This window comes from Erythrolamprus reginae, chromosome 8 (assembly GCF_031021105.1).
Source record: "Erythrolamprus reginae isolate rEryReg1 chromosome 8, rEryReg1.hap1, whole genome shotgun sequence".
Lineage (NCBI taxonomy): Eukaryota > Metazoa > Chordata > Lepidosauria > Squamata > Dipsadidae > Erythrolamprus > Erythrolamprus reginae.
In genome coordinates this window covers 27581263-27605123 of record NC_091957.1, presented here as the reverse complement: position 1 = coordinate 27605123, position 23861 = coordinate 27581263, and the positions used below count along the sequence as shown (strand labels likewise).

Below are 23861 nucleotides of genomic sequence, written 5' to 3'. Positions count from 1 at the left end.
TGTTTTGGCTAGCAGCTGCTTGCCTTCTTTGAAGCATAGAAACATAGAAGACTGAAGGCAGAAAAAGACCTCATGGTCCATCTGCCCTTATACTATTTCCTGTGTTTTATCTTAGGATGGATATGTGTTTATCCCAGGCATGTTTAAATTCAGTTACTGTGGATTTACCAACCACGTCTGCTGGAAGTTTGTTCCAAGGATCTACTACTCTTTCAGTGAAATAATATTTCCTCACGTTGCTTTTGATCTTTCCCCCAACTAACTTCACTTTCCTATTAAAAACACTTCCCTCCTGAACCTTATTTAACCCTTTAACATATTTAAATGTTTCGATCATGTCCCCCCTTTTCCTTCTGTCCTCCAGACTATACAGATTGAGTTCATTAAGTCTTTCCTGATACGTTTTATGCTTAAGACTTTCCACCATTCTTGTAGCCCGTCTTTGGAGCCGTAGATATTTGTCAATATCTTTTTGTAGGTGAGGTCTCCAGAACTGCACACAGTATTCCAAATGTGGTCTTACCAGCGCTCTATATAAGGGGATCACCATCTCCCTCTTCCTGCTTGTTATACCTCTAGCTATGCAGCCAAGCATCCTACTTGCTTTTCCTACTGCCCGACTACACTGCTCACCCATTTTGAGACTGTCAGAAATCACTACCCCTAAATCCTTCTCTTCTGAAGTTTTTGCTAACACAGAAACGCCAATGCAATACTCAGATTGAGGATTCCTTTTCCCCAAGTGCATTATTTTACATTTGGAAACATTAAACTGAAGTTTCCATTGCTTTGACCATTTATCTAGTAAAGCTAAATCATTTACCATATTACAAACCCCTCCAGGAATATCAACCCTATTGCACACTTTAGAGTCATCGGCAAATAGGCAAACCTTCCCCTATGTCACTCACAAACATATTAAAAAGAATAGGACCCAGAACAGACCCTTGTGGCACACCGCTTGTAACCTGTCTCTGCTCAGAATACTCGCCATTAACAATAACTCTCTGATGTCTATGCTTCAGCCAGCTTGAAATCCACTGAACTATCCAGGGATTAAGTCCAATCTTCACTAATTTATCTATCAGCTCTTTATGTGGAACCGTATCAAAGGCTTTGCTGAAGTCCAGGTAGGCAATATCCACGGCACCACCTTGATCCAACACCTTTGTGACATAGTCAAAGAAATCAATGAGATTAGCCTGACATGATTTGCCTTCAGTAAAGCCATGCTGATTTGGGTCCAATAAGTTATTGTTTTTTAGGTGCTGATTTATCCTGTTTTTGAGTAGAGTCTCCATCATTTTAACTATAACTGATGTCAAGCTAACTGGCCTGTAGTTACCAGCTTCTTCTCTACTGCCCTTCTTGTGGATAGGCACAACACTGGCCATTCTCCAATCCTCAGGAACATCTCCTGTTAACAGGGATTGGTTAAATAAATCAGTCAGGGGGATAGCAATGACAGAGCAACATACCACTAGCTGGTTTTGGACTGTACGTTGCTTTTATTGGTGGTATTTATTTATTTATTCAATTTTTATGCCGCCTTTCTCCTTAGACTCCAGGCGGCTTACAACATGTTAGCAATAGCACTTTTTAAACAGAACCAGTGTATTGCCCCCACAATCTGGGTCCTCATTTTACCCACCTCGGAAGGATGGAAGGCTGAGTCAACCTTGAGCCGGTGATGAGATTTCAACCTCTGACCTTCAGATCTACATATATTTTAAGCTAGATGTTTGTGCTGCTGGGGTCAAGAATTTCCTAGAGCAACTGACTGTTGTTCAGAATTGGAGCTGTTTAAAAACGAGATAATCCCCCAAAGCAATATTTTTAAAGTGCTACCTGGATCCACGCTGTTGGCAATCCAAATGTAAATTTTTCACCACGTGTTCTCTTCATCCCTTGTCACATTAGGGTGTGAGCTTCTCTTATGCAACAGTCTGCTTTGAAAAGCCTCCCCTCTGCAAAGTTGCACAACTCCGCCTTTCTGGGTGGGATTGTGAGGTTTGTTTTTCAGTGCATGCAGAATAAATCACATGAGTCTGATAGTCAAGGTTTGGTAAAGGGGGGAGTAAATAGGATGCAACTGCAAGTATTGAAGGCTCTGTGCTCCTAATTGCTCTTCCTTCCTGGGATACAATTCTTCACGATTTATTTGCAAAATCCTCTCAGGTACTTTGTGATCGTTGTCTTAAGTTGCGTGGAATCATTTCAGGGATTCAAAATAGTTCAAGCCAATTGATGCTCGCCGCAGTCCCTTCACCATTTTCCGTAGAATCTGCGGGGATGACTTTAACTCGGATTTCAAAAGTTGTATTGGTTGCTTTCGTTGGCTTGCCTTTGAGTTCATATTCTGTCACGGTGCAGTTCCCTCCTAAAATTATAAATGCTGAATCAAAGTTTAGCCCTGAATCCAGTGCTTTGTTCTCCAGTGTGGTGAGTGGTCCTCGTCTACCTCTGGTAATGATAGAATCTGTGGAGGATGAGCTGGGCCCATCTTGGTACCCTGGGCCAGTGGTGTTGTCAGCTGATGCAGAGAGTGAGAGTAAGGGAGAAATAGACCTCCAGAGGTACAGATATGCCAATGACAGTAGGGTCTGACTTAAAGGAGGAGGAGGAAGATCAAGAGCCTTTGCCAGATGCCCGCTTTAGAAGATAAGAAAAAGACAAGAATACTTGTATGGGAAAAGGAAGTAGTCTGTAGTTTGTAACTCCCAGTCTTCAGAGAGGGGCGGCATACAAATCTAATAAATAAATAAATAAAACTCCAGTTTTATGTAGGGAATTATTGATCACTTCCTTTAGGTATTTAAGGGTGGTGTGTGGATAATTTGGGATGGAGTTTCAATATTTTGCAATGGAGTGGGATGATGTTTAAGATTTCAGCCAGGTTGCCCAAGCCAACTGTTATTTTCATGCTAAACTCCTTGGAGTAAAAGTGCCCTGTCTGCTGATATGCTGGGAAGCTGTAACAGTAAGTCTGTAAAACTGGAGACTCCTTATCTCATGAAGGAATTCACAATTAGCTTTGATCTTTGGCAGCAGCCTAGCCACAAGACTGTTACCTTTTAGTTATTCTCACTAAGCTGCCAAAATGAATTCATAGGCATGAATTTGGCTTGTATAATGAGACGTTATATATAGGAAGAATGTTTTGAACTATCAGCAAGTGGATTCCTCATTTATTCTCTAGCTAAGTAGGTCTGGGATAGAACATCAGGTAGCTGGTCAGATAAACAGAGGGGAGGCCACTGGAATTCCTCAGCAGCTGATACTGACAGATCTCTCTCTCTCTTTGCTTACCATCTGCTTCTTGGTGGAACAAGAAATGTACACGATGGGCCAGTGGTCTGACAGCCCATGGCAGCTTCCTCATATAAAACACATGGTTTCTTATAGCAAAATGTCCAATTCAGAAAATGACACCAGCTTAAAAGTTTCAGAACTAGGATAAGCTTTTAAGTAGTCTCAAAGATTCCTTGCTGGCTGTTGAAAAACCTGTGGTTTTAAGCGCCAGTATAAGGAAACTTCTTAAGTTGCTGGGACCAAAATTCCACCTTCCTTCTACTTTTGATGCATAGACATTCACAACTTTTACAGTTTCTCAGTCTTGTGTCTCTCGTGCTTCTTTCCTTCACTGCAGTGAGTCGGAAATCCTGCACCATGACAAGCAATACGAGCCTTTCTACTCCTCTTTTGTTGCGCTTGCAACGCACTACATCACCACCGTGTGTGGAGTGGGTGAGTGAGCACTGGGACATTCTGCATTGGCTGTTGTCATTTGCCTACATTTTAATGATGATCTCCCCCCCCCCTCCACGGAATTCTGTGAGGCTTAGGAGGCGGTTAGCAGAAGGGTTAGAAGGGACATGGCAGGAGGAAGGGGCATTTATGAACACCCAGAAAAGAGGCAGCAGAAAATGGTTTTTCAGATAACAATAACACTTAGACCAGTAGTCCTCAAATTTGGCAACTTTAACACTTGTGGGCTTCAATTCCCAGAATTCTCCAGCCAGCATAGAATTCTGGGAGTTGACGTCCACAAGTCTTAAAGTTGGCAAGTTTGAAGACCTCAGAGTTAGTCTTATATACCTTAACCTTGGTGCTTTTACAGCCTTCTCTAAGCGGTTTACAGAGTCAGCATCTTGCCCTCCCCCCCAAACAATTTTGGTCCTTATATTACCCACCTGGGATGAATGGAAGGCTGAACCAGTCTTGAACCCGGTGAGATTCGAACTGCCAAATTGCGGTCAGGAGAAGTAGTCTGCAGTACTGCACTCTAACCAATGTGCCACCATGGCTCATATATCTGTAAGTTGGGTCCTTTTAAAGTGTCTGAATTGGCCACAGAGTCTCCCACCATAAATTAAAGGAGGGGCAGGCTACATTTCAAGGGAGTGGGATTCCTAGATCAGCTAACACAGTAAGGCAAAGACGTGACATTGTTCAAAAGCTCCTTCCCCCACCCCCACCTTGGTTGGACTGATGTAACCACCTTGCCTTTACAGTACCTCGGAACCAGCTGCAGTCTGTAGCAGCTGCCTGCAAAGTACTGATCGAATTCTCCCTGTTGCGACTTGAAAACCCAGACGAGGCCTGTGCTGTCTCCCAGGTGAGGGAGAGGGAGGGAGAGAGAGAGATCTCCCCTTTTCCCCCATTGGGGAGTTTCCGCATCGTTTGCATGGGAGGCTCTAGGTTGGAGCTGGCCTGGGGCCTTGCTTGCAAGACATGAGGATCTCAGGAAACGTGAGGAAATCTGGGGGAAAAATCTCCCCCAGATTTCACAGCAGAGGCCATGCCAGTTGGGGGCACTCTGGGAATTGGACTTTGCTCAGGTTTAGAAAAGGTGCCCTGGAACTTGCGCCACTCACCTTTTCTGAATTGCTGCCCTAGAAACACCTGATTCTGCTGATCAAGGGACTGTGTACCGGCTGCAGCCGCCTGGACCGGACGGAGATCATCACTTTCACGGCGATGATGAAGTCAGCCAAGCTGCCCCAGACAGTGAAGACCCTCTCGGACGGTAAAGGCTCCCTCCCTTCCCAGGCAGCTTCTGCCCCGGGGGACGCCAGCGTGGACCTGCTCTCCCCAGTCTGACTCTCTTCTCCCGCTCCTCTTTTTTTTCCAGTGGAGGATCAAAAAGAGCTGTCTTCTCCCATCAGGCCCGAACTGCGCCAGAAGGAGGTTCAGATGAACTTCCTCAATCAGCTGACCTCTGTCTTCAATCCCAAAATGGCCCTGTCGCCAATGACAACGCTGCAGGCTCAGGTGGGTTGTGGAAGGAAGAAGGTTGCCCGAGGAGGCTCGGACTCCCTTGTGGAAAATGGCTACCCATCCTCCTTAGCAAGGGGTGACCGGAGGGCCCCAAGGCTCCCTCTGGAGTTTTTGGGGAGCCTGTGAACTTCTGATGGCAGGAGATCATAACTGTTCTGACCCAGCTCCCCAGACAAGAAAAACTTACTGAAGTTTAAATCAATTATTATTTTATTAGGAATGCCAGCAGGCCCGGCAAAAGGTTGTTAGGCTCTTGACACAGGTTAACAAGTCCATCTGCAGAGGAGATGAATACTTGTCTCCCACATGTATTCATCTCTGGCCCCTGCCTTTTCTCCCCAGAGCTAGGGTGGGGCTGTCCCAAGAACCAGCCCATAGATTTCCATTGCTCTCCTCTGCCATCTGTGAATCAGGCACAGGATCCAGCTGCAGTGTTCCCTCTAAGGCGCACAGCGCACTATAGCACACTGTTTTTTAACACTCAGCGCAGGAATTTTAAATTCCCGCACAGAGGACCTTTGACCGAGGCTGCCCCGGCTCCGATACCCACCCGCGCGGCGTCAGTGGAAGTGTTGGCCTCCTCCCCTGCTGCTGCGCTGGGAGCTGCCCCCTGGAGCTGGGGGCAATGGGCCCGGGCTCTGCCTACTTGGCCCTTAACCCCGCCTCTTTCCCCACCGCCATGCTGACCAGCAAAGCCCTGCTTGCCCGGCTTGGATGAGGTGGCTTCGCTCCGAGTGCTTCAGCCGGGTAGAGGCTGCACCTGACCGGCACCTCCCACAGACGAGCCGGGCGAGCGTTCTTATCTGCACGGCCCAAGCTCTGGGGGGGAGGATCTTGGAGGGCCTGCTGCAGCAGAGGAGAACGGCCTCTTGGGCTGTTCTGCCAGCGCCACCTCATCCTGCCCACCCCTCCCCGCCCTTGCCTTAGAGTTACGGCAGCGTGGTCTTCAGAGCGCCCCTGCCACCAGCCGTGAAGTCTGCCTCAAATAAGTCTGCCTGGTTAGTTCCGTGTTCCTCCCGCTGCTCACCTGTCGCCCAGGCCCCGCCGCCAGCTCACCACGTTCCTCCCTCTGCTCGCCCGCCACGTTCCTTCTGCTGCTCGCCCGCCGCCCAGGTCCCGCTGCCAGCTTGCCGCATTCCTCCTGTTGCTCGCCTGTCACCCAGCCCCTTGCTGCCTCTCCCCCTGCCTCCGCCTCTGCCATAGGGAGAGAGGGGGAGGGAAAGAAAGAGGGAGAGAGACAGAAAGAGGGAGAGAAAAAGAGGGGGTGAGGTACAAAAGAAAGAGAAAGAAGGAGGGAGAGAAAGAGGAGAGAGAGGGGGAGAGATAGAAAGAGAAAGGGAGGGAGAGAAAGAGAAGAAGGGGGAGAGATAGAAAAGAAAGAAAGAGGGAGGGAGAGAAAGAAAGAGGGAGAGAGAGAAATAAAGAGGGAGAGAGAGAAAGAGAAAGAGGGAGAGAGAAAAGATAGGGGGAGAGATAGAAAGGGAAGAGAGAAAGAGAGCGGGACCTAGAGAAAGAGGGAAAAAGAGGGAGGGATAGAAAGGAAAGAGAAAGGGAGGGAGAGAAAGAAGAGAGAGAAAGAGAGGGACCTGGAGAAACAGGGAGAGATAGGAAAGAGAGATGGAGAGAGAGAGAAAAAGAGGGAGAGAGAAGAGAAAGAGAAAAGAAAGAAAGAGAGGGGGATGGAGAAAGAGGGAAAAATAGAAAGAGGGAGGGAGAGAGAGAAAGAGAGGGACAGAAAGAAAGAGGGAGAGACAGAGAGGGACAGAGAGAAAGATTGATTGATTGATTGATTGATTGATTGATTGATTGAGACTGCCGCTCAGACACTATTCTGCCCACACCGAAAAAATTAGAGGGAACATTGCCCAGCTGTTCCTCATCTTCCTCATCAGCCACCTACAGACCTGGGGGCTGTTGACTCTCCATCTGAGAGCTGACTGATGGCCCAGGCTCCGTCTTCTCTCTCTGACAGCTCCATTTCCTCTTCCCCCTCGAAGCTCTCAGGTTGCCCTGATGCTGACTTTGATTCCCACACTGCCTCCTCTGTTTCGGCTGCTAGAGGGGCTAGCAGCCAAGAGGCTACAATGAAATAATGCTTGGCTCTGCTTTTAGGGGGAAGGCGAAGGTGAAGAGCAGGCCGCCACGGACCATTCCTCCACAGCCAAAACCAAGAGCATATTTGTTGCCCAGAACGTGGCCAGCTTGCAGGAACTCGGTAAGGAAAGGCGTGGGGCATTTTGTCTTTTGTCTAACAGAGCTTCCCCCTTTCCAAAGGCGTCATTTGGAAAAAGAGGTTGGGTGTGTTGGGGCTGCTTCCTTGCCATGACCATCTTCTCAGGCACAGCCATCCACAACGCGGGTTAGAAGGACAATTCCTCTGAGGTGGCAGAAGTGCAGGCAGTGTCAACTTAACAATGGTTCATTTAGTGACCGTTCAAAGTTAACAGCACTGGGGAGAAAGCAACTCAAGACCATTTCTCACGTGTTGCGGCATCCCCTGTGGTCACGTGATCGACATTCAGTTGCTTAGCAACTGACTCACATTTATGATGGTTGTGGATTATGTGATTCTCCCTTCAGACAAGCAAATAGAATCCTACATCCAGTTTTGGTCACCACGCTATAAAAAAAGATGTGGAGACTCTGGAAAAGAGTGCTGAGAAGATCAACCAGGATGATTAGGGGACTGGAGGCTAAATCATACAATATAAGTTGCAGGAACTGGGCCTGGCATGATAGCAGGATTTCAATATTTGAATGGCTGCCACAGAGAGGAAGGGGTCAAGCTATTTTCCAAAGCACTAGAAGGCAGACAAGGAATAATGAATGTAAACTGAACAAGGAGCAATTCAATCTGGAAATAAGGAGAAATTTTCTGACAGTGAGAGCAATGGAACAGAAGTTGCCTTCAGAAGTTGTGTGAACTTCATCCCTGGAGGCTTTCAAGAAGAGACCGGATTGTCATCTGCCATCTGTCAGGAATGGTGTAAGATGACCTGCTTGAGTTGGGGTTGGACTAGATGACCTACAAGATCCCTTCCATCTCTGTTAATCCGAATCCATCTAAAATAATCAAAGGCCTGGAGGCTAAAACATATGAAGAACAGCTGCAGGAACCGGGCCTGGCTAGTCTAATGAAGAGAAGGACCAGGGGAGACAGGATAGGAGTCTTCCAATATTTGAGGGGCTGCCACAAAGAGGATGGGGGATCAAGCTATTTTCCAAAGCACCTGAAGGCCAGACAAGGAACAATGGATGGAAATTGACCAAAGAGAGATTGCATTCAGAAGTCGTGGGAGCTTCATCACTGGAGACTTTCAAGGGGAGACTGGATTGCCATCTGTCAGGAATGGTGTAGGGTCTTCTGCTGGGACAGGGGGTTAGACTATATGACCTACAAGGTCCCTTCCAACTCTATTAATTTGTATTAATATGTATTAAATTCTATGGGGAAGCCAGATTTGCTTAACCACCGGGTTACTAATTTAACGACTGCAGCCATTTGCTTAACAAGCATGGCGAGAAAAGTAATGAAATGGGGTGAAACTCGCTTGACAAGCGTCTCACTTTTGTATCATAAACATTGGGTTCAGTTGTGGCATTGAGTCGAGGGCTACCTGTAATTTCTTGTCTCTCAGCTTCCCTGGGGCCATTTGGCAGGCTCGTGCCGGCAACAAGACTCTTGAAAGAGGCTAGTCCTTATCATATTGTTCCCTTCTTCCCTCTCCTTCCCTTTCCAATGCAGGCGGTTCTGAAAAGCTGCTACGCGTCTGCTTGAACCTCCCATACTTCCTGCGCTACATTAACCGCTTTCAGGATGCCGTGTCGGCCAATTCCTTCTTCATCATGCCGGCTACTGTTGCTGACGCCACAGCAGTCCGCAATGGGTAAGTGCCCATTCTCTTCCCCCCCCTCCCCCATGACTTCTTATATCCTGTTCTCAACCCCCACACCCTGTACGTTCTGGTCAGAACTCGATCTCTTGATTCCCTTTCTTGTCCACTTTTACACAACTTTCCATTTCTCTCCGCCTGGACAGGTTCCACTCCCTGGTGATTGACGTTACCATGGCCCTGGACACGCTCTCCCTCCCTGTCCTGGAACCTCTGACCCCTGCTCGCCTGCAGGACGTGACCGTTTTGGCCCTCAGCTGCCTCTACGCAGGTGAATCAGCGCGAACGCGGGAGCCAAGCCGAAATCCCTGTGGGAGGCTGTGTTTGTTGTGGGTTCCTACACTTGAAAGAAGAGAAGGGGGCAGGCAGGAAGAGAAGGAGCTTTCTTGCTTGGTGCAAAGCTTACTGAGCCTTGGTGGCCCAGTGGTTAGTGTGAAATACTGCAAGCTGCTTCTGCTGATTGCTGGCTGTAGTTCAGCAGTTCAAATCTCACCAGGCTCAAGTTTGACTCAGCCTTCCATCCTTCCAAGGTAGGTAAAATGAGGATTGTTGGGGGCAATAGGGTTGACTCTATCAACCGCTTAGAGAGGGCAGTGAAGCACTGTGAAGCAGTATATAAGTCCTATTGTTTCTCTTCTCTCTCTGTTTCTTGTCTGCTGAGTTTTCTCCAATGTGACATCTTTGGGAAATAGATTTTAATCTCCGCGAAGTGCCACCTGGGTTTATAGTAAAGACAAGTTGCTTTTAATAGCGATAGCAGTTATATACCGCTTCCTAGTGATTCGCAGCCTTCTCCAAGAGGTTTACAGATTCATCATATCGCCCCCAAACAATCTGGGTCCATGTTTTAGTGACGTCGGAAGGATGGAAGGCTGAGTCAACCTTGAACCGGTCAGGATTGAACTGCTGGCAATTGGCAGAGTTAGGTTGCAATACTGCATTCTATCAGGGGGGAGGGAAGGAAAGGAAGGAAGGAAGGACTGAGACATACCGCTTCACAGTTGCTTTTGCAGCCCTCTCTAAGCAGTCAGCATATATTGTCCCCAACAATATGGGTCGACCTCGGTAGGATGAAAGATTGGAATGAGGGTGGGGGGCTCTTGCTCATCGTCCCCCATCACAGAATGAGACTCAAAGCCTTGATTTGGCTGACCTCCCAGGACCCTTCCTCTCCCCCAGGGGTCAGCGTGGCCACCTGCATGGCCATCCTCCACGTGGGCACCACCCAGCAAGTCCGCACGGGCTCCACGAGCTCTAAAGAAGAGGACTATGAAAACGATGCCGCCATCATTGTACAGAAATGTGTGAGTTGGCCCACACACAGGATGGGTCGTGGGGCGGGGGGGAAGGGATGGCCTGCAAGTAAAGTGCCAACTTTCAGCTGCAGCTGCAAAATTCTTGAGGGCGTTGGGGTGGCATTGGCTGGGCTTTTTGGTTGTCTTTGCGGGACCCTTTTTAAAAAAAAAATTAAATCCATCTCTCCACAGTTGGAAATCTACGACATGATCGGCCAAGCCATCAGCACTTCCCGCCGTGCAGGTGGGGAGGTAAGAGCGAAAAAGGAGCCCAACAAAATTCCTCCCCAACAACACAATTCTCCTGTATCGCTCTCCGGAGCAGCAATCACAATGTGATATGTGTGTGCTTTTTTTCCTTTTTCCGGGACTCCAGCACTACCAAAACTTCCAGCTGCTTGGGGCCTGGGGCCTGCTGAACAGCTTATTCCTCATCTTGAACCTCAGCCCGACCACCCTGGCTGACAAGGGGAAAGAGAAAGACCCCTTGGCGGCCCTTCGCGTCCGAGATATCATTGTACGGTCCAAAGAGGGCATCGGGTCTCCCAAACTTGGACCTGGCAAAGGGTAGGTCTGGCCCAGGAGGGGGTTCCTCTTACTGCTGATACCGGTGCGATGCAGTGATGATCGGTGGGTGCACGCACACATCTGCTGCACATATCCAAGCGAGATTTGGCTTCTGTGCATTTGTAGGAAGCAAAATCTCATGACAGGATGAATGGCGGCATGAAATTTTAGCAAATTTTTTTGCTTTTGTGCATGTGCAGAAGCAAAAAATTGTCGAAATCTCTTGCGCGCATGTGTCCTGTAAAACTTCACTTCCTGCACATGCGCAGAAGCCAAATCTCACTCGGACACGCCTGCCTACAGTCATCTGAAGCTGCGTGCGCAGTTCCATTTTTGCTATGGGTATACAGTGGCGTGTATGGGCTAGCAACCCATTACTGGCCTGGCCCTGAACAGGGCAAGTCCTCGTGGGGTGGCGAGAGGGGGGATTTTTTTCCTTGCTCTTTCTTCTGTCTTTGGCACTAGGGTGGGAGGGGATTAAAGCCTGGCTAGAGAGTGCCATTTCCTTCCATGTCTTGCCCTCGGATCGGGGGTCCTTCCTGAGGCGATGCCCACTCACCTTTCCTCACCTGGGTCTTCTACCCCCTCCCCCCTTTTGCAGGCACCAGGGCTTTGGCATCCTCTCCGTCGTCCTGGCCAATCACGCCATTAAGCTCTTGACTTTGCTCTTTCAAGACCTCCACGTGGAGGCCCTTCACAAGGTGAGCGCTCAGAATCCTCAGAATTGCCACCAAGGAGGGTGTGTGTGTGTGTGTCCAGGTGTGTTTTGATGTCTTTTACTCTCCCTGGTGGGGGGGGCACCTCTTCATCCTTCAGGGCTGGGACACAGATGGTCCTCCAGCCGCCCTGAATATCATGGCCCAGAGTACATCTATCCAGAGGATTCAGCGCTTGATCGAGTCGGTGCCACTCGCTAACCTACTGCTGACTTTGCTCTCCACGGCATATCGGAAGGTGAGTGAGTGGGCCCTTCCAAGAAACAGTAAAAGAAAATATGATAGCGTGGGTGACTAATTTTGGCTATGTCATCCAGAAGATTGGGAAAGGCTATGGAAAATTAATTACAAAATGACACTATCAAGAAAATTTGTATAAGATGTTCTGGTGGCATTATGCCCTGGCAAGATTGGCTAAAATATGTCCCAATACAAACAACAAATGTTGGAAATGTAAATTAGCATATGGCACATATTATATTTGGTGGATATGTCCAGAAACAAAAACAAAAAAAGGTCTATGATTAAAAACTGGCTAAAAGAAATCTTAAATTATGAAATAGAATTGAAACCAGAAATGTACCTTTTAGGAATTAGAGGGCAACATAAAAAGGTAGATTATTATTTAATAGCACATATATTAACAGAGTGGGCCCTTCCAGATATCTCATTAGGTGGGTGGGAAAACGACCCCCTCCCCTACTTCGGTATTCTCCCACTGAGAGAAAAGAGAAGGACTGCACTGGGGCTTGAAGGGGGATTTGTTGAGTGGGTTTCTTAAAAAAATTTTTTTAAAAGTTTTTTATTTATAATGCAGCTAAAAACAAGCAAACAGAAAAAACAAAAAGACATGATATTCCAGTTTGCACATTTTAATTATTTCACTTCCTAACTATAACATATAAATGTAAACTTTTCTCTCTATATCTATGCTTGACGTAGAGTACTAGTTCCGCTGTCCTTTAATAATACGAAAATCTATACATCTCCAACTTGTCGCTAAGTTAAAACCCCAACATTCGTGTTAAATTCAGGTGGGTTTTCTGTCTTGTTCTCGATGGCATGGATCTGCCCTGTGTAGGAAGGAGTGGGCCTTATTATTAACAGAAGGGACCTTGCAGGTCATCTAGTCCAACCCCTTGCTAAAAAAGGAGACCCTGTTTGTTTGTTTGTTTGTTTGTTTGTTTGTTTGTTTGTTTGTAAGTACTTATATGCTGCTCAACTCCCAGAGAACTCTGGGCGGCTCACAGCCAAATACACAAAATACAATTCAGTATCGGAACAAAGCAATTATCCATCTTTGGGCCTTTTGGTATAAATGAGCATAGTTTTTTCTTTGTATTTATACAGTGTAATTTAATAGTTTCTCTTATCTTTTTAAACCAGCATGGATTTATAATAAATCTTATGGCACTATTTGGGGTAGCTCCTTTTCACTGCAAAAGTTCTAAGAAATAGTTTCCACTGTCTTATTACATAGTTAATAAATCTAGGAAATGGCAAACACGCACTGTTAAAAATATACAGATTACTCACTGTACCCTACATCTGTCTCTACCTAGGATAAAACTCACAACCTCCTGATTGTGAGCTCCACCTCTTGGCCACAACAGCTGGCCTTATCATTCGGGCAGGACATGAACCCCACCCAGGGAAGAAGCAGAGTGACTGCCCTAGCTTAGCAACGAAGGGGGTTGAGTTTTAGGCTCTGCTTTCCAAGGGGGGTGGGCAAAATCAAGCCTTGTTCACTCTCAACGCCTGAGATTTGCTCCAGGGTGAGGTGGTAAGATACTCACTAGCTGGGCATTTGTGACCCCTGCCCCCTCTTTCAGGCTTGTGTCCTGCAGAGACAACGCAAAGGCTCCATGAGCAGCAACGTCAGTGCCTCTACAGACTCTAATACCTACTATGAAGATGACTTCAGCAGCACGGAAGACAGTAGCCAAGGTAAGTGGGGAGGGCAGAGGAAGCTTCAGTGGGGAAGTGATGGGGGATCTGCACTGGAGAGGCAGGTGGGCCAAGAGTAAAGGCCCTGAGCCTCGTTCCTGGTCCTTCAACCATTCAACCGGGAGGGGCGGGGTCAATGGCCACGGCGCCACGGGGCTCCCTCGCTTCCATGAGGGTAGCCTTGAATCCCCACCGTTCGGGGGTCTCGATTCTGCTGAACCGGACCTGATCCTTCCTGCAGGGGAGGTGTGACATAGGGGATGCTGTCAGAGGCCTGGTTGGGGGCTGGCAAATCCCTGCCAGGCAAACTGACTTGGTCTCGCACCAGCGGTGGTGCGAAGACGGCCAGGCTGCAATGCCTGTGTCGACATTAGCCGTGGACGACATCGCAACGCAGGAGATTGAAGAAGAACGGTAACATCTGGGAAGAGATTAAATATAAAGCATTGCCTACATGAAGAAATTTTAAGCGGAGTGCTGGTGAGTCGGGAGTGGTAAAACAACTTAAAAACAAATGTTGGAGAATTTGTTGTGATCGGAATCGGAAAAGCCAGAAATGGGTCACAGCGGCTGCTTGAGAAGGAAGGCATACAGCGACAGCGTTAACACAGCGTAATGCCTTATATTTTCTCTTCTTCTCCTTGAAGAGTTTTTAATGGCTAAAAAAAAAATAGGAATTTGGATTTGGGACGATCTGGTTGATATTTGGCTGAGCATTTTTGTTTTGCGTCGAAATGATTTCCCTGGATATTTAAGGAGGAAATGACGTGTTAGCTTTGATTCGAGGAGCTACCGTATAGAAGAAAGTATGGTGCTAATATTATAACATCGTTATGTCACAGAGGAGTCCAGCAGAGATACAAAAACCATCCAGCAAAATAAGGCATCAAATTTAGGATCTTTTCTGGTTACGTTATGTTCTGTCTGGGTCACTCCGGAAGCCAAGACCAACCCAAAAAGAGAAGCCAGACACACCAGTAAAAGGCAAAGGCAGTTTATATAATTCAAGGAAAACACAGGTAACAGAAAATGTCCTTACAAACAGGAAAAACGCTGGAACTTCAAATATATACACGAAGGTAATAGTCCATGAAGCAATACCAGATTCTTGCTGCCAAGACGAAGCTGTAGATAGCAAACATACGCCTCCCACGAGTCTTCCAGACTGCTAGGCCACAAGCCAAGATCAGAGACGCCGAGAATCAAAACAGGTCACCGCAACTCCAACTGATAACACTCCACATGGCTTCAAGGGCTTGCCTGCCTTTTAAACCCTGCTGAGGAGGACCACACCCCAGCCCAGCTGTTTCTCATTCAATGTTGATAATATTTCTTTAACTGCTGCTTTCTTTGCTCTGACCGTCTCTGTCGCATGTCGGTGACAGCTTGTGCATCATCACCTAATGATTCCAAGCTACTGGCTGGGGAGATCCCCCCCCCCCCGGGGCTCTCATGCTGTTCTTCCTCGTCCCATTCCTGACTGTCCTCTCCCCCGTCCGACTGCTCAGCCCCCTCCTCTTCGCTGTCATCCTCCTCCGGGCATGGAGCCAGCAGAGACACAGCCGGTCCTTGAGCAGCCTCAGGCTGAACCACAACACGTTATTTTCTCTTGGAGATGCAATTGGAGATGTTCTACGGAGGGCAAGGGAGTACACGGTGTAATACGGTATACTACAGAGTGTTACGGAGTGCTGCGGAGCATCATGGAGTGGAACTTCAAAGTTAAAAAAAAAGAGGACAGTATGATTTGAAGTATTATTTGAAGGGGAATTGCAGAAATATGGATATACTTTGTGCCAAGAGATCTTACTTTTTATAAAAATTTGGTTTCAATTAATTCTAGATTGGACTGGATAGGATTTATAATATGGATTTATTTTCGAAGTATTACTGATATAAAATTGTCTGGTATTACTAATACTACTAAGGGAAGGTGCTCTTTGAAAAGATAAAATATTATTACCAACTTATAATTATATTGATCATAATAAGATGGGGATTATGTAAATTAGGTACAGTTTTAAACTATAAGAAAAATGTAATGTTGGGGGGGAATGCATTTCAGTTTGGGGGTTGCATGGTTCGAGGAAAGGGAGTCGGCCTTCTCCGGGTCCCGTCAACTAAACAATGTCGTCTGGTGGGACCTAGGGGAAGAGCCTTCTCTGTGGTGGCCCCGACCCTCTGGAACCAGTTCCCACCGGAGATTGGGATTGCTCCCACCCTCCCTGCCTTTCGTAAACTCCTTAAAACCTACCTCTGCCGTCAGGCATGGGGGAATTGAGATTTCTCCCCCTGGCCTTTATATTTTATGTATGGTATGTTTGTGTGTATGTCTTGTTTTTAAATAAGGGGTGTTAGATATCTGTAAATATTACATTTTTTATTAGATTTGTTATTGTACATTGTTTTTATTATTGCTGTGAGCCTCCCCGAGTCTACAGAGCGGGGCGAGATACAAATATAATTAATAATAATAATAATAATAATAATAATAATAATAATAATAATAATAATGAGCTAATTGACTCCCCGAGTCTACGGAGCAGGGCGAGATACAAATCTAAATAATAATAATAATAATAATAATAATAATAATAATAATAGGGAGCTAATTGACTTGAAAAATGCTGTGTAATTAAGAAGTTTATTAGATTTAAAAAAGTATTACTTGGGCAATTTCAAATTTAAAGTATAAACTTTGATATATTGAAATATTAGAAATATGGAAATATGGAAAAATTCAGATGATGAATATAAAGATGGGTTATGTTTTTCATTTCTATGTATGTATTTTTTTTGTTTAAGAAGATTGATATTAACGATTATTATAAATATATTGATTTATAAGGAGGAGAGAAGTGGAGTAAGGTCAGAGTTGAGTCCGGGTGAAGAGTAAGAATATAAGAACATAAGAAAATAATATTAAGGAACTTAGGGTATAGTTAATAGGTTTCTTATTAGACATAATCAGCATGGAATAAGCATAGAAATGGAATTAGAAATGCAATGAATTTTGAAGGATAATTTATGAATTGTTATTTGATGCAAAGCATTTTGAAATAGAATTAAGATATCCAAACTATTGTCTTAAAAAATATAAAATTTACTGATTTTAAAAGAAAACAAATTGATAATTTAGAAGACATGGAAGAGTATGTTTGAAACACTTATACAGTCATACCTCGTCTTACGAACCTAATTGGTTCCCGGGGGAGGTTCGTAAGATGAAAGGTTCGTAAGACGAAACATTGTTTCCCATAGGAAACAATGTAAAGTCAATTAATTCGTGCAGCCAAAAAAAAAAAAGCCGCAAAAAAACGCTGCCGCCCGGCTGTCACCTTTTAAAACAGCCTGGGGGCTTCTCAGCGACCTCCCGAAGGCCGAACGCCAAACCCGAACTTCCGGGTTCGACGTTCGGGAGGCCGCCGAGAAGCCCCCAGGCTGTTTTAAAAGGTGACAGCCGGGCGGCGGGGCTTCCCAGCAGCCTCCGAACGCCGAACACGGAAGTTCGGGTTTGGCGTTCGGCTTCGGGAGACAGCTGGGAAGCCGCCCGGCTGTTTTAAAAGGTCACAGCTAGGTTAGGTTAGGTTAGGTTTATTGGATTTATATGCCGCCCCTCTCCGCAAACTCGGGGCGGCTCACAACAATAATAAAAAAAAAAAAAAAAAAAAAAAAAAAAAAAAACAGTACAGTACACAATACCAAATCCAATGCCCACCCATCCAGATTCCAATTGAAATTAATAATCTCATAAAAAAACAGTATATATAAAAAACAGGCACACAGTCAGTCAATCAACAAAACAACATGGGCAAGGGGGAGGTGTTTTAGTTCCCCCATGCTTGACGGCAAAGGTGGGTCTTAAGGAGTTTACGAAAGGCAGGGAGGGTGGGGGCAATCCTAATCTCAGGGGGGAGCTGGTTCCAGAGGGTCGGGGCCCCCACAGAGAAGGCTCTTCCCCTGGGTCCCGCCAGACGACATTGTTTAGTCGACGGGACCCGGAGAAGGCCAACTCTGTGGGACCTAACCGGTCGCTGGGATTCGTGCGGCAGGAGGCGGTCCCGAAGATATTCTGGTCCGGTGCCATGAAGGGCTTTATAGGTCATAACCAACACTTTGAATTGTGACCGGAAACTGATCGGCAGCCAATGCAGACTGCGGAGTGTTGGAGTGATATGGGCATACTTGGAGAAGCCCATAATTGCTCTCGCAGCTGCATTCTGCACGATCTGAAGTTTCCGAACACTTTTCAAAGGTAGCCCCATGTAGAGAGCGTTACAGTAGTCGAGCCTCGAGGTGATGAGAGCATGAGTGACTGTGAGCAATGACTCCCGGTCCAAATAGGGCCGCAACTGGCGCACCAGGCGAACCTGGGCAAACGCCCCCCTCGCCACAGCTGAAAGGTGTTTTTCTAATGTGAGCTGTGGATCGAGGAGGACGCCCAAGTTGCGGACCCTCTCTGAGGGGGTCAATAATTCCCCCCCCAGGGTAATGGACGGACAGATAGAATTGTCCTTGGGAGGCAAGACCCACAGCCACTCCGTCTTGTCTGGGTTGAGTTTGAGTTTGTTGACACCCATCCAGGCCCCAACAGCCTCCAGGCACCGGCACATCACTTCCACTGCTTCGTTGACTGGACATGGGGTGGAGATGTACAACTGGGTATCATCGGCATATTGATGATACCTCACCCCATGCCCTTGGATGGGCTGGGGGGGCTCCCCAGCAACCTCCCGAACCCCGAACTTTTGCCGAAAATCCGGGTTCGGGGTTCGGGAGGTTGCTGGGAAGCCTCCCAGCCCGGCTGTCACCTTTTAAAACAGCCGGGCGGCTTCCCAGCAGCTTCCCGAAGCCGAATGCCAAACCCGAACTTCTGCGTTCGGTGTTTGGAGGCTGCTGGAAAGCCGCGCGGCTGTTTTAAAAGGTGACAGCCAGGCTGGGAGGCTTCCCAGCAACCTCCCGAACCCGGAAGTTCGGCAAAAGTTCGGGGTTCGGGAGCTTGCTGGGAAGCCCCCCAGCCCGGCTGTGACCTTTTAAAACAGCCGCGCGGCTTCCCAACAGCTTCCCAAAGCCGAACGCCAAACCCGAACTTCCGCGTTTGGCGTTCGGAGGCTGCTGGGAAGCCCCGCCGCCCGGCTGTCACCTTTTAAAACAGCCGGGGGCTTCCCAGCAGCCTCCCGAACGCCGAACCTGGAAGTTCGGGTTTGGCGTTCGTAACACGAAAAAAGTTCGTAAGAAGAGGCAAATTTTTTCTGAACCCCGGGTTCGTATCTCGAGTTGTTCATAAGACGAGGGGTTCGTATCTTGAGGTACCACTGTATAATATATTGTACTGATTACTGATAATATATAGATTACAGTCTATTCATAACAGATTTTAGAGATCACTAGAATATTCAGATTATAACTTTTGAAAAGACTAATAATTTATAAAAAGGTATGAGTTAATTTGGATCTGAGAGAAGGAGATTGGGGCCAATTGGGACCATTATTATTAGAATAGGGCACGAGAATCCCGCTGGTCTAGCAGCGCTAATATTAGAGTAGGGCACAAAGATATATAATTTGATTCCAGTGGGGTTTTAGGGAAGTTAACTTTTTTCAGATTAAGTTAATTTTTCCTTTTTTTAATGTGTAAGATAAGATAAAGTATTATAAATATAATATCAGATATAACCTGTATGGAATAAGTTCAGAAATGGAATTAGAAATGCAATGAATTTTGATAGATAGCTAATGAATGGATGTTTGATGAAAAGTATTTAGTAATAGAATCAAGATATTCAAATTAATGATTTAAAAATATAAAATTTCCTGATTCAAAAAGATAAAAATGATTAAGTCAAAAGATATGGAAGAGTATGTTTGAAACATTTTTTAAAGATGGAACTTATATTGCACTGACTACTGATAATATATAGACTATAGATTATTGATAACAGATTTTAGGGATTCTCAGAATAATTAGATTATAATTTTTGAAAAGTGTACTAATTTATAAAAAGGTATAAATTGATTTGGATTTGAGAGGGGGAAACTCTTCTTCAGCTATTGGGATCATTATTATTAGAAATAGGGCATGAGAATCCCGCTGCCTACACAGTGCTAATAGTAGGGCACAAAGATGCATAACTTGATTCCAGTGGGTTTTTGGAGAAGTTCCCCCCCCCTTTTTTTTATTAAATTAGTTTTTCTCTTAATGTACAAGGCAAGAGAAATTATTATAAAAATAACAATTGATTATAGACATTATTAAATTATATAAAATATAGATTACAGTTTTTAAAAAAAGGTGTACTAAGGGTTGAAAGGTTAGTAGTTAAATTAGGATCTAAGAAATGGAATTTCTTCTGTTTGGCTACCGGGATCAACAAATCTAGGTTAGGGCATGATGATTCCGCTGGGCATGCAGCGACAAATTTAGATTAGGGCATGAAGATTAAGCTGAGTTTACAGCATTTTATTCTGAAGTTGATTCTAGTGGGTTAATAGGGGAATTTTCTTTTCTTGATTAGTACTTCATTTTACATTATTTTTCATTTTTTGCTTTTATTTTACTTATTGATACATGATTTAAAGAGGCTTGGAGGCAAATAAGGGCTTATGGTTGAATGTTAAGGTTCCACAAAATTCATTGGTTTTATATAAAGATAGGAGGTGAAGTGCAAAAAGAAGAGGAAGTTACTTGTTTATTTCTTCCTCTTTTTTTGTTCCTTTTACCCTTTTTGGATTGTACCCTTCCTTTTCTTCTTTCTTCTCCTTTTCTTTCTTCCCCATTCTGTATTTTCTTCTTTTTATAAACCTTTTCTTTTTACTACTTTACTCTTTTATAGTTTCCTTTTTGGTTAGTTATTTTTATTCGTTTATAATTTTTTTAGGGAGGAATTATTAAATTTGGCTAATTGGGCGTTATTATGAGATGTTATTCGTTTGTTTCTTTTGGTTCTTCCCCCTTGAGTCTGTTACTGGAAGTTTCCTGGTGTTTATTTTAGAGGTTTCTTATTAATGGGCGATTATCATTTAAAAGGGTTTTTAAATACTGTATACATGAAAATTGACATAGAAGAGATATGGAGAAATTTAAATTTTTACAGCCTAATCATCTTCTGTTATTGAAAATGTAGAACAGCCTAAAGGAGGTTTTAGCTAATAGCATTTTTGTATTATGTAATAAACTGAGCAGCTATTTTTTATCCAGATGTCAAAAGTTAAGGAGGTAGCATTGGTTTTTGTATACCATAAGTTGTAAAATTTGACCTATTGTAAAGCAACTTGATGTTATTGGTATTTCTTTGATTGTATTGTGAATGGAGAGAAAAATAAAAAAAATTCTTTCAGAAAAAAAACCCAACCATTCAAACTGCCTCTTTTCACCCCCTTCCCAGACGATGACAGCGAGCCCATCCTTGGCCAGTGGTTCGAAGAGACCATCTCCCCCAGCAAGGAGAAGGTGGCCCCACCCCCCCCACCCCCTCCACCCCCCCTGGAGAGCTCCCCCCGGGTGAAGAGCCCCAACAAGCAATCCGCAGGAGAAAATGGGAACATCCTGGCCAGTCGCAAAGACCCGGAACTGGTGAGCTACCCAACAAATACCCTGCTTCAAAAAGTTCCGGCTGCTTTCTGCTTCTTTTCCTTTTTTTCCCCATTTCTTTCAACTGATGCCCTTTTGGCTTTTTCTTTTTCCTTTTCAGTTTTTAAACCTGGCTTCTAACATCCTCAACTTCTTCACTTCCTCCATGCTGGACTCGAAGAACAATTTCATCCGCAACTACCTGAGCGTCTCTCTGACGGAGCAGCACATGGCCACCTTGGCCAGCATCATCAAAGAAGTGGACAAGGATGGGCTCAAAGGTCAGGAAGGGGAGGGGGTCTCCCTTGCCTCCCCCCCCAACCTGCAGATTGAGCCTGGGAGGTGGGGGCTGAGTAATTCTGCAAGGGTGTGGGGGGGAACCTCTTGGGGGCAGTCAAGCTCTTCCAGCAAGCCCTGCTATGTGGCTTCCCATTCTAGTTCTTCAGCCTAGATGAGTGATGGCGAACCTTTTTTGATTCGCGTGTCAAAAGGGGTGTGGTGTGGTATGCTAGCATGTGTGTGCGTGCCCGCACCCCTTCCCTCCCCCCCCCACTGCTCCCCATGCATGTGCCTTTCTGAAGACTGGTAGGTGAAAAAAATGCCCAAATTGGCAAACCAGAGGTTTGGGAAAACACACTTCCAGTTTGCCCATTGTGCTGTTTTTTGCACTCCAGGGCTTCAGGAAGCTTCCCTGAACCCTCCGGAGCACAAAAACCAACACAACAGCAAACTGGAAGTGCATTTTTTCAACTGTCCAGTTTGTCGGTTGGGGGATTTTTTGGTCTCCGAGGCTTCAGAGAAGCTTCCCTGAAGCGTCTGGAGGACGAAAGGGCCTTTCCCAAGGCCGAAAATCAGCTGGCCAGTGCAAACATGTGCGCTGGAGCTAAAACAAGACTAAGTGTCACATGCCCTCTGATATGGCTCTGCATGGCACATGTGGCATGCGTGCCATAGGTTAGCCATCACGGGCCTAGACAATCGATTCTTATCACTGGAAGGCAAAATCCTAGAGGTCATCTAGTCCACCCTGCCTACCGGCCACAATGTCCACCACTCTGTTAAATGGCTACTTCATTTTGTTTCAAAGGCTTGGCTTCAGATCCTTGGAAGTTAGGCTGTTCTACCCTAGTTATGGACCACAGAAAACGTAGCACACACTCAGTTTGTTCAAACCTTTATTTAATTGGATAACCATTACTAATGAAACTGGCTTAGTAGAGTTCATTCACAAATAAATCTTAAATGTTTTTTCTTGAAAAAAAAATACACAGTATTAACAGCTGGCATAAGTTTACAAAGTCAGAAAGCAAAGGTAAATAATTAGTCCCAGATATGGCCGGAAGCTTAAGTAGGTTGGCAAGATGCCTGGAATCAGTCCACAAAGTGGAAGCCAAAGCAGATAAGGCGAGCAGAGGTTTTCCAAACAAGAGGCACACAAAACGAACAAATTTATCAAACGAGTTGTTTCCATCTCAATCAATCTTTAAGTAGGCTAAGGGAGTGGCCAATTAGCCCCAAGCCTACTCCCGAGGAAACCTCCTCTTGAGTAGCCATTCCTGCCTTTTGGCAGCTCTGTGTGCTTGTGCATTAAGAAGAGGCCCCTCCTCTTCCTCATCACTGCTGTGTGGTGTTGGGGGTCCCAAAGGCCCTGGTTGAATTTCTGCCTCCGGCACTGAATCCTTGCCATCCTCCTCACTATTCGACTCAGGTGCCAGCTGCACAGACCGCTCGCACATCACCTCCTTGGCCTCATCTCGGATGGGATCTGTTACTGCAGTGGTTCTCAACCTGGGGATCGGGACCCCTTTGGGGGTTGAATGACCATTTCACAGGGGTCACTGAAGACAAATTTCCCATGGTGTTTGGAAATAAAGCTTCTATTCTGGCGTCTTGGAACGTATTTTTACAATTCGACCATTTAGGTGTTTACAGTGGGGGTGTCCCTCTGACCTTCTTGCCAATCAGCTTCAAGCTCTGTTGGGAGAATTGGCGTTAGACAATTGTGGGATCACCACAAAATGAGGAACTGTATTAAGGAGTAGCAGCATTGAGAACCACTGCACTCCCGGCTGCATGGGCTGCGGGTGGGTCACAACATAAGCTTAGAGCAGAGGAGAAACAAGCCTATTTTACAGCCAGTGTAAATCTGGTAATATCTGTCAGGATTTTGTCAGATATCTGCTAAATGGCTGGAGAGCCTTGGGCAGTTTCTGCCTCTGAGTTTGGCACTTAGGAGCACTTAGGATGGAAACCTAAATTCATGGAGGTTGCAGTGAATGCCAAGGGCCTGGGGTGGGGAGGGGAGAGGTAGCCTCCCCAAGGAGGAAGAAATGGGCTGCTGGGCTTTCTTCTCACCCAAGAAGGGACATGTGGAAAGATTCTGCCCTGCCCTGGAGTTCTTGGGATGGGGCATTGGGAAAGCCTGGCCTCACCTGGTCACTCTTGTGCTCCTGCAGGGACCTCTGAAGAGGAAGAGTTTGCAGCTGCGCTGTACCATTTCAACCACTCTTTGGTGACCTCTGACCTTCAGTCTCCGACCTTGCAGGTGAGATTGGCCCTCTGGGAGGAGCTGCTGGCTAAGGTGCAAAGGATC

At 45.9% G+C, this 23861-nt stretch overlaps 1 protein-coding gene across 7 annotated transcripts in view; it reads left to right on the top strand.

The window, feature by feature from the left end:
* The window catches only part of UBR4 (ubiquitin protein ligase E3 component n-recognin 4), a 211101-nt gene that overhangs the window by 2986 nt on the left and 184254 nt on the right, over positions 1-23861 (top strand). For all 7 annotated transcript variants that reach the window (XM_070759469.1, XM_070759468.1, XM_070759464.1 and 4 more), the window contains exons 2-17: positions 3650-3747; positions 4515-4618; positions 4900-5029; positions 5135-5274; positions 7393-7495; positions 9026-9167; positions 9320-9444; positions 10353-10477; positions 10661-10720; positions 10845-11035; positions 11637-11736; positions 11852-11989; positions 13584-13698; positions 21084-21271; positions 21390-21549; positions 23725-23813. In XM_070759469.1, the coding sequence (XP_070615570.1) occupies positions 3650-3747; positions 4515-4618; positions 4900-5029; positions 5135-5274; positions 7393-7495; positions 9026-9167; positions 9320-9444; positions 10353-10477; positions 10661-10720; positions 10845-11035; positions 11637-11736; positions 11852-11989; positions 13584-13698; positions 21084-21271; positions 21390-21549; positions 23725-23813 (2008 nt within the window). The remainder of the gene's footprint in view (positions 1-3649; positions 3748-4514; positions 4619-4899; positions 5030-5134; positions 5275-7392; positions 7496-9025; positions 9168-9319; positions 9445-10352; positions 10478-10660; positions 10721-10844; positions 11036-11636; positions 11737-11851; positions 11990-13583; positions 13699-21083; positions 21272-21389; positions 21550-23724; positions 23814-23861) is intronic.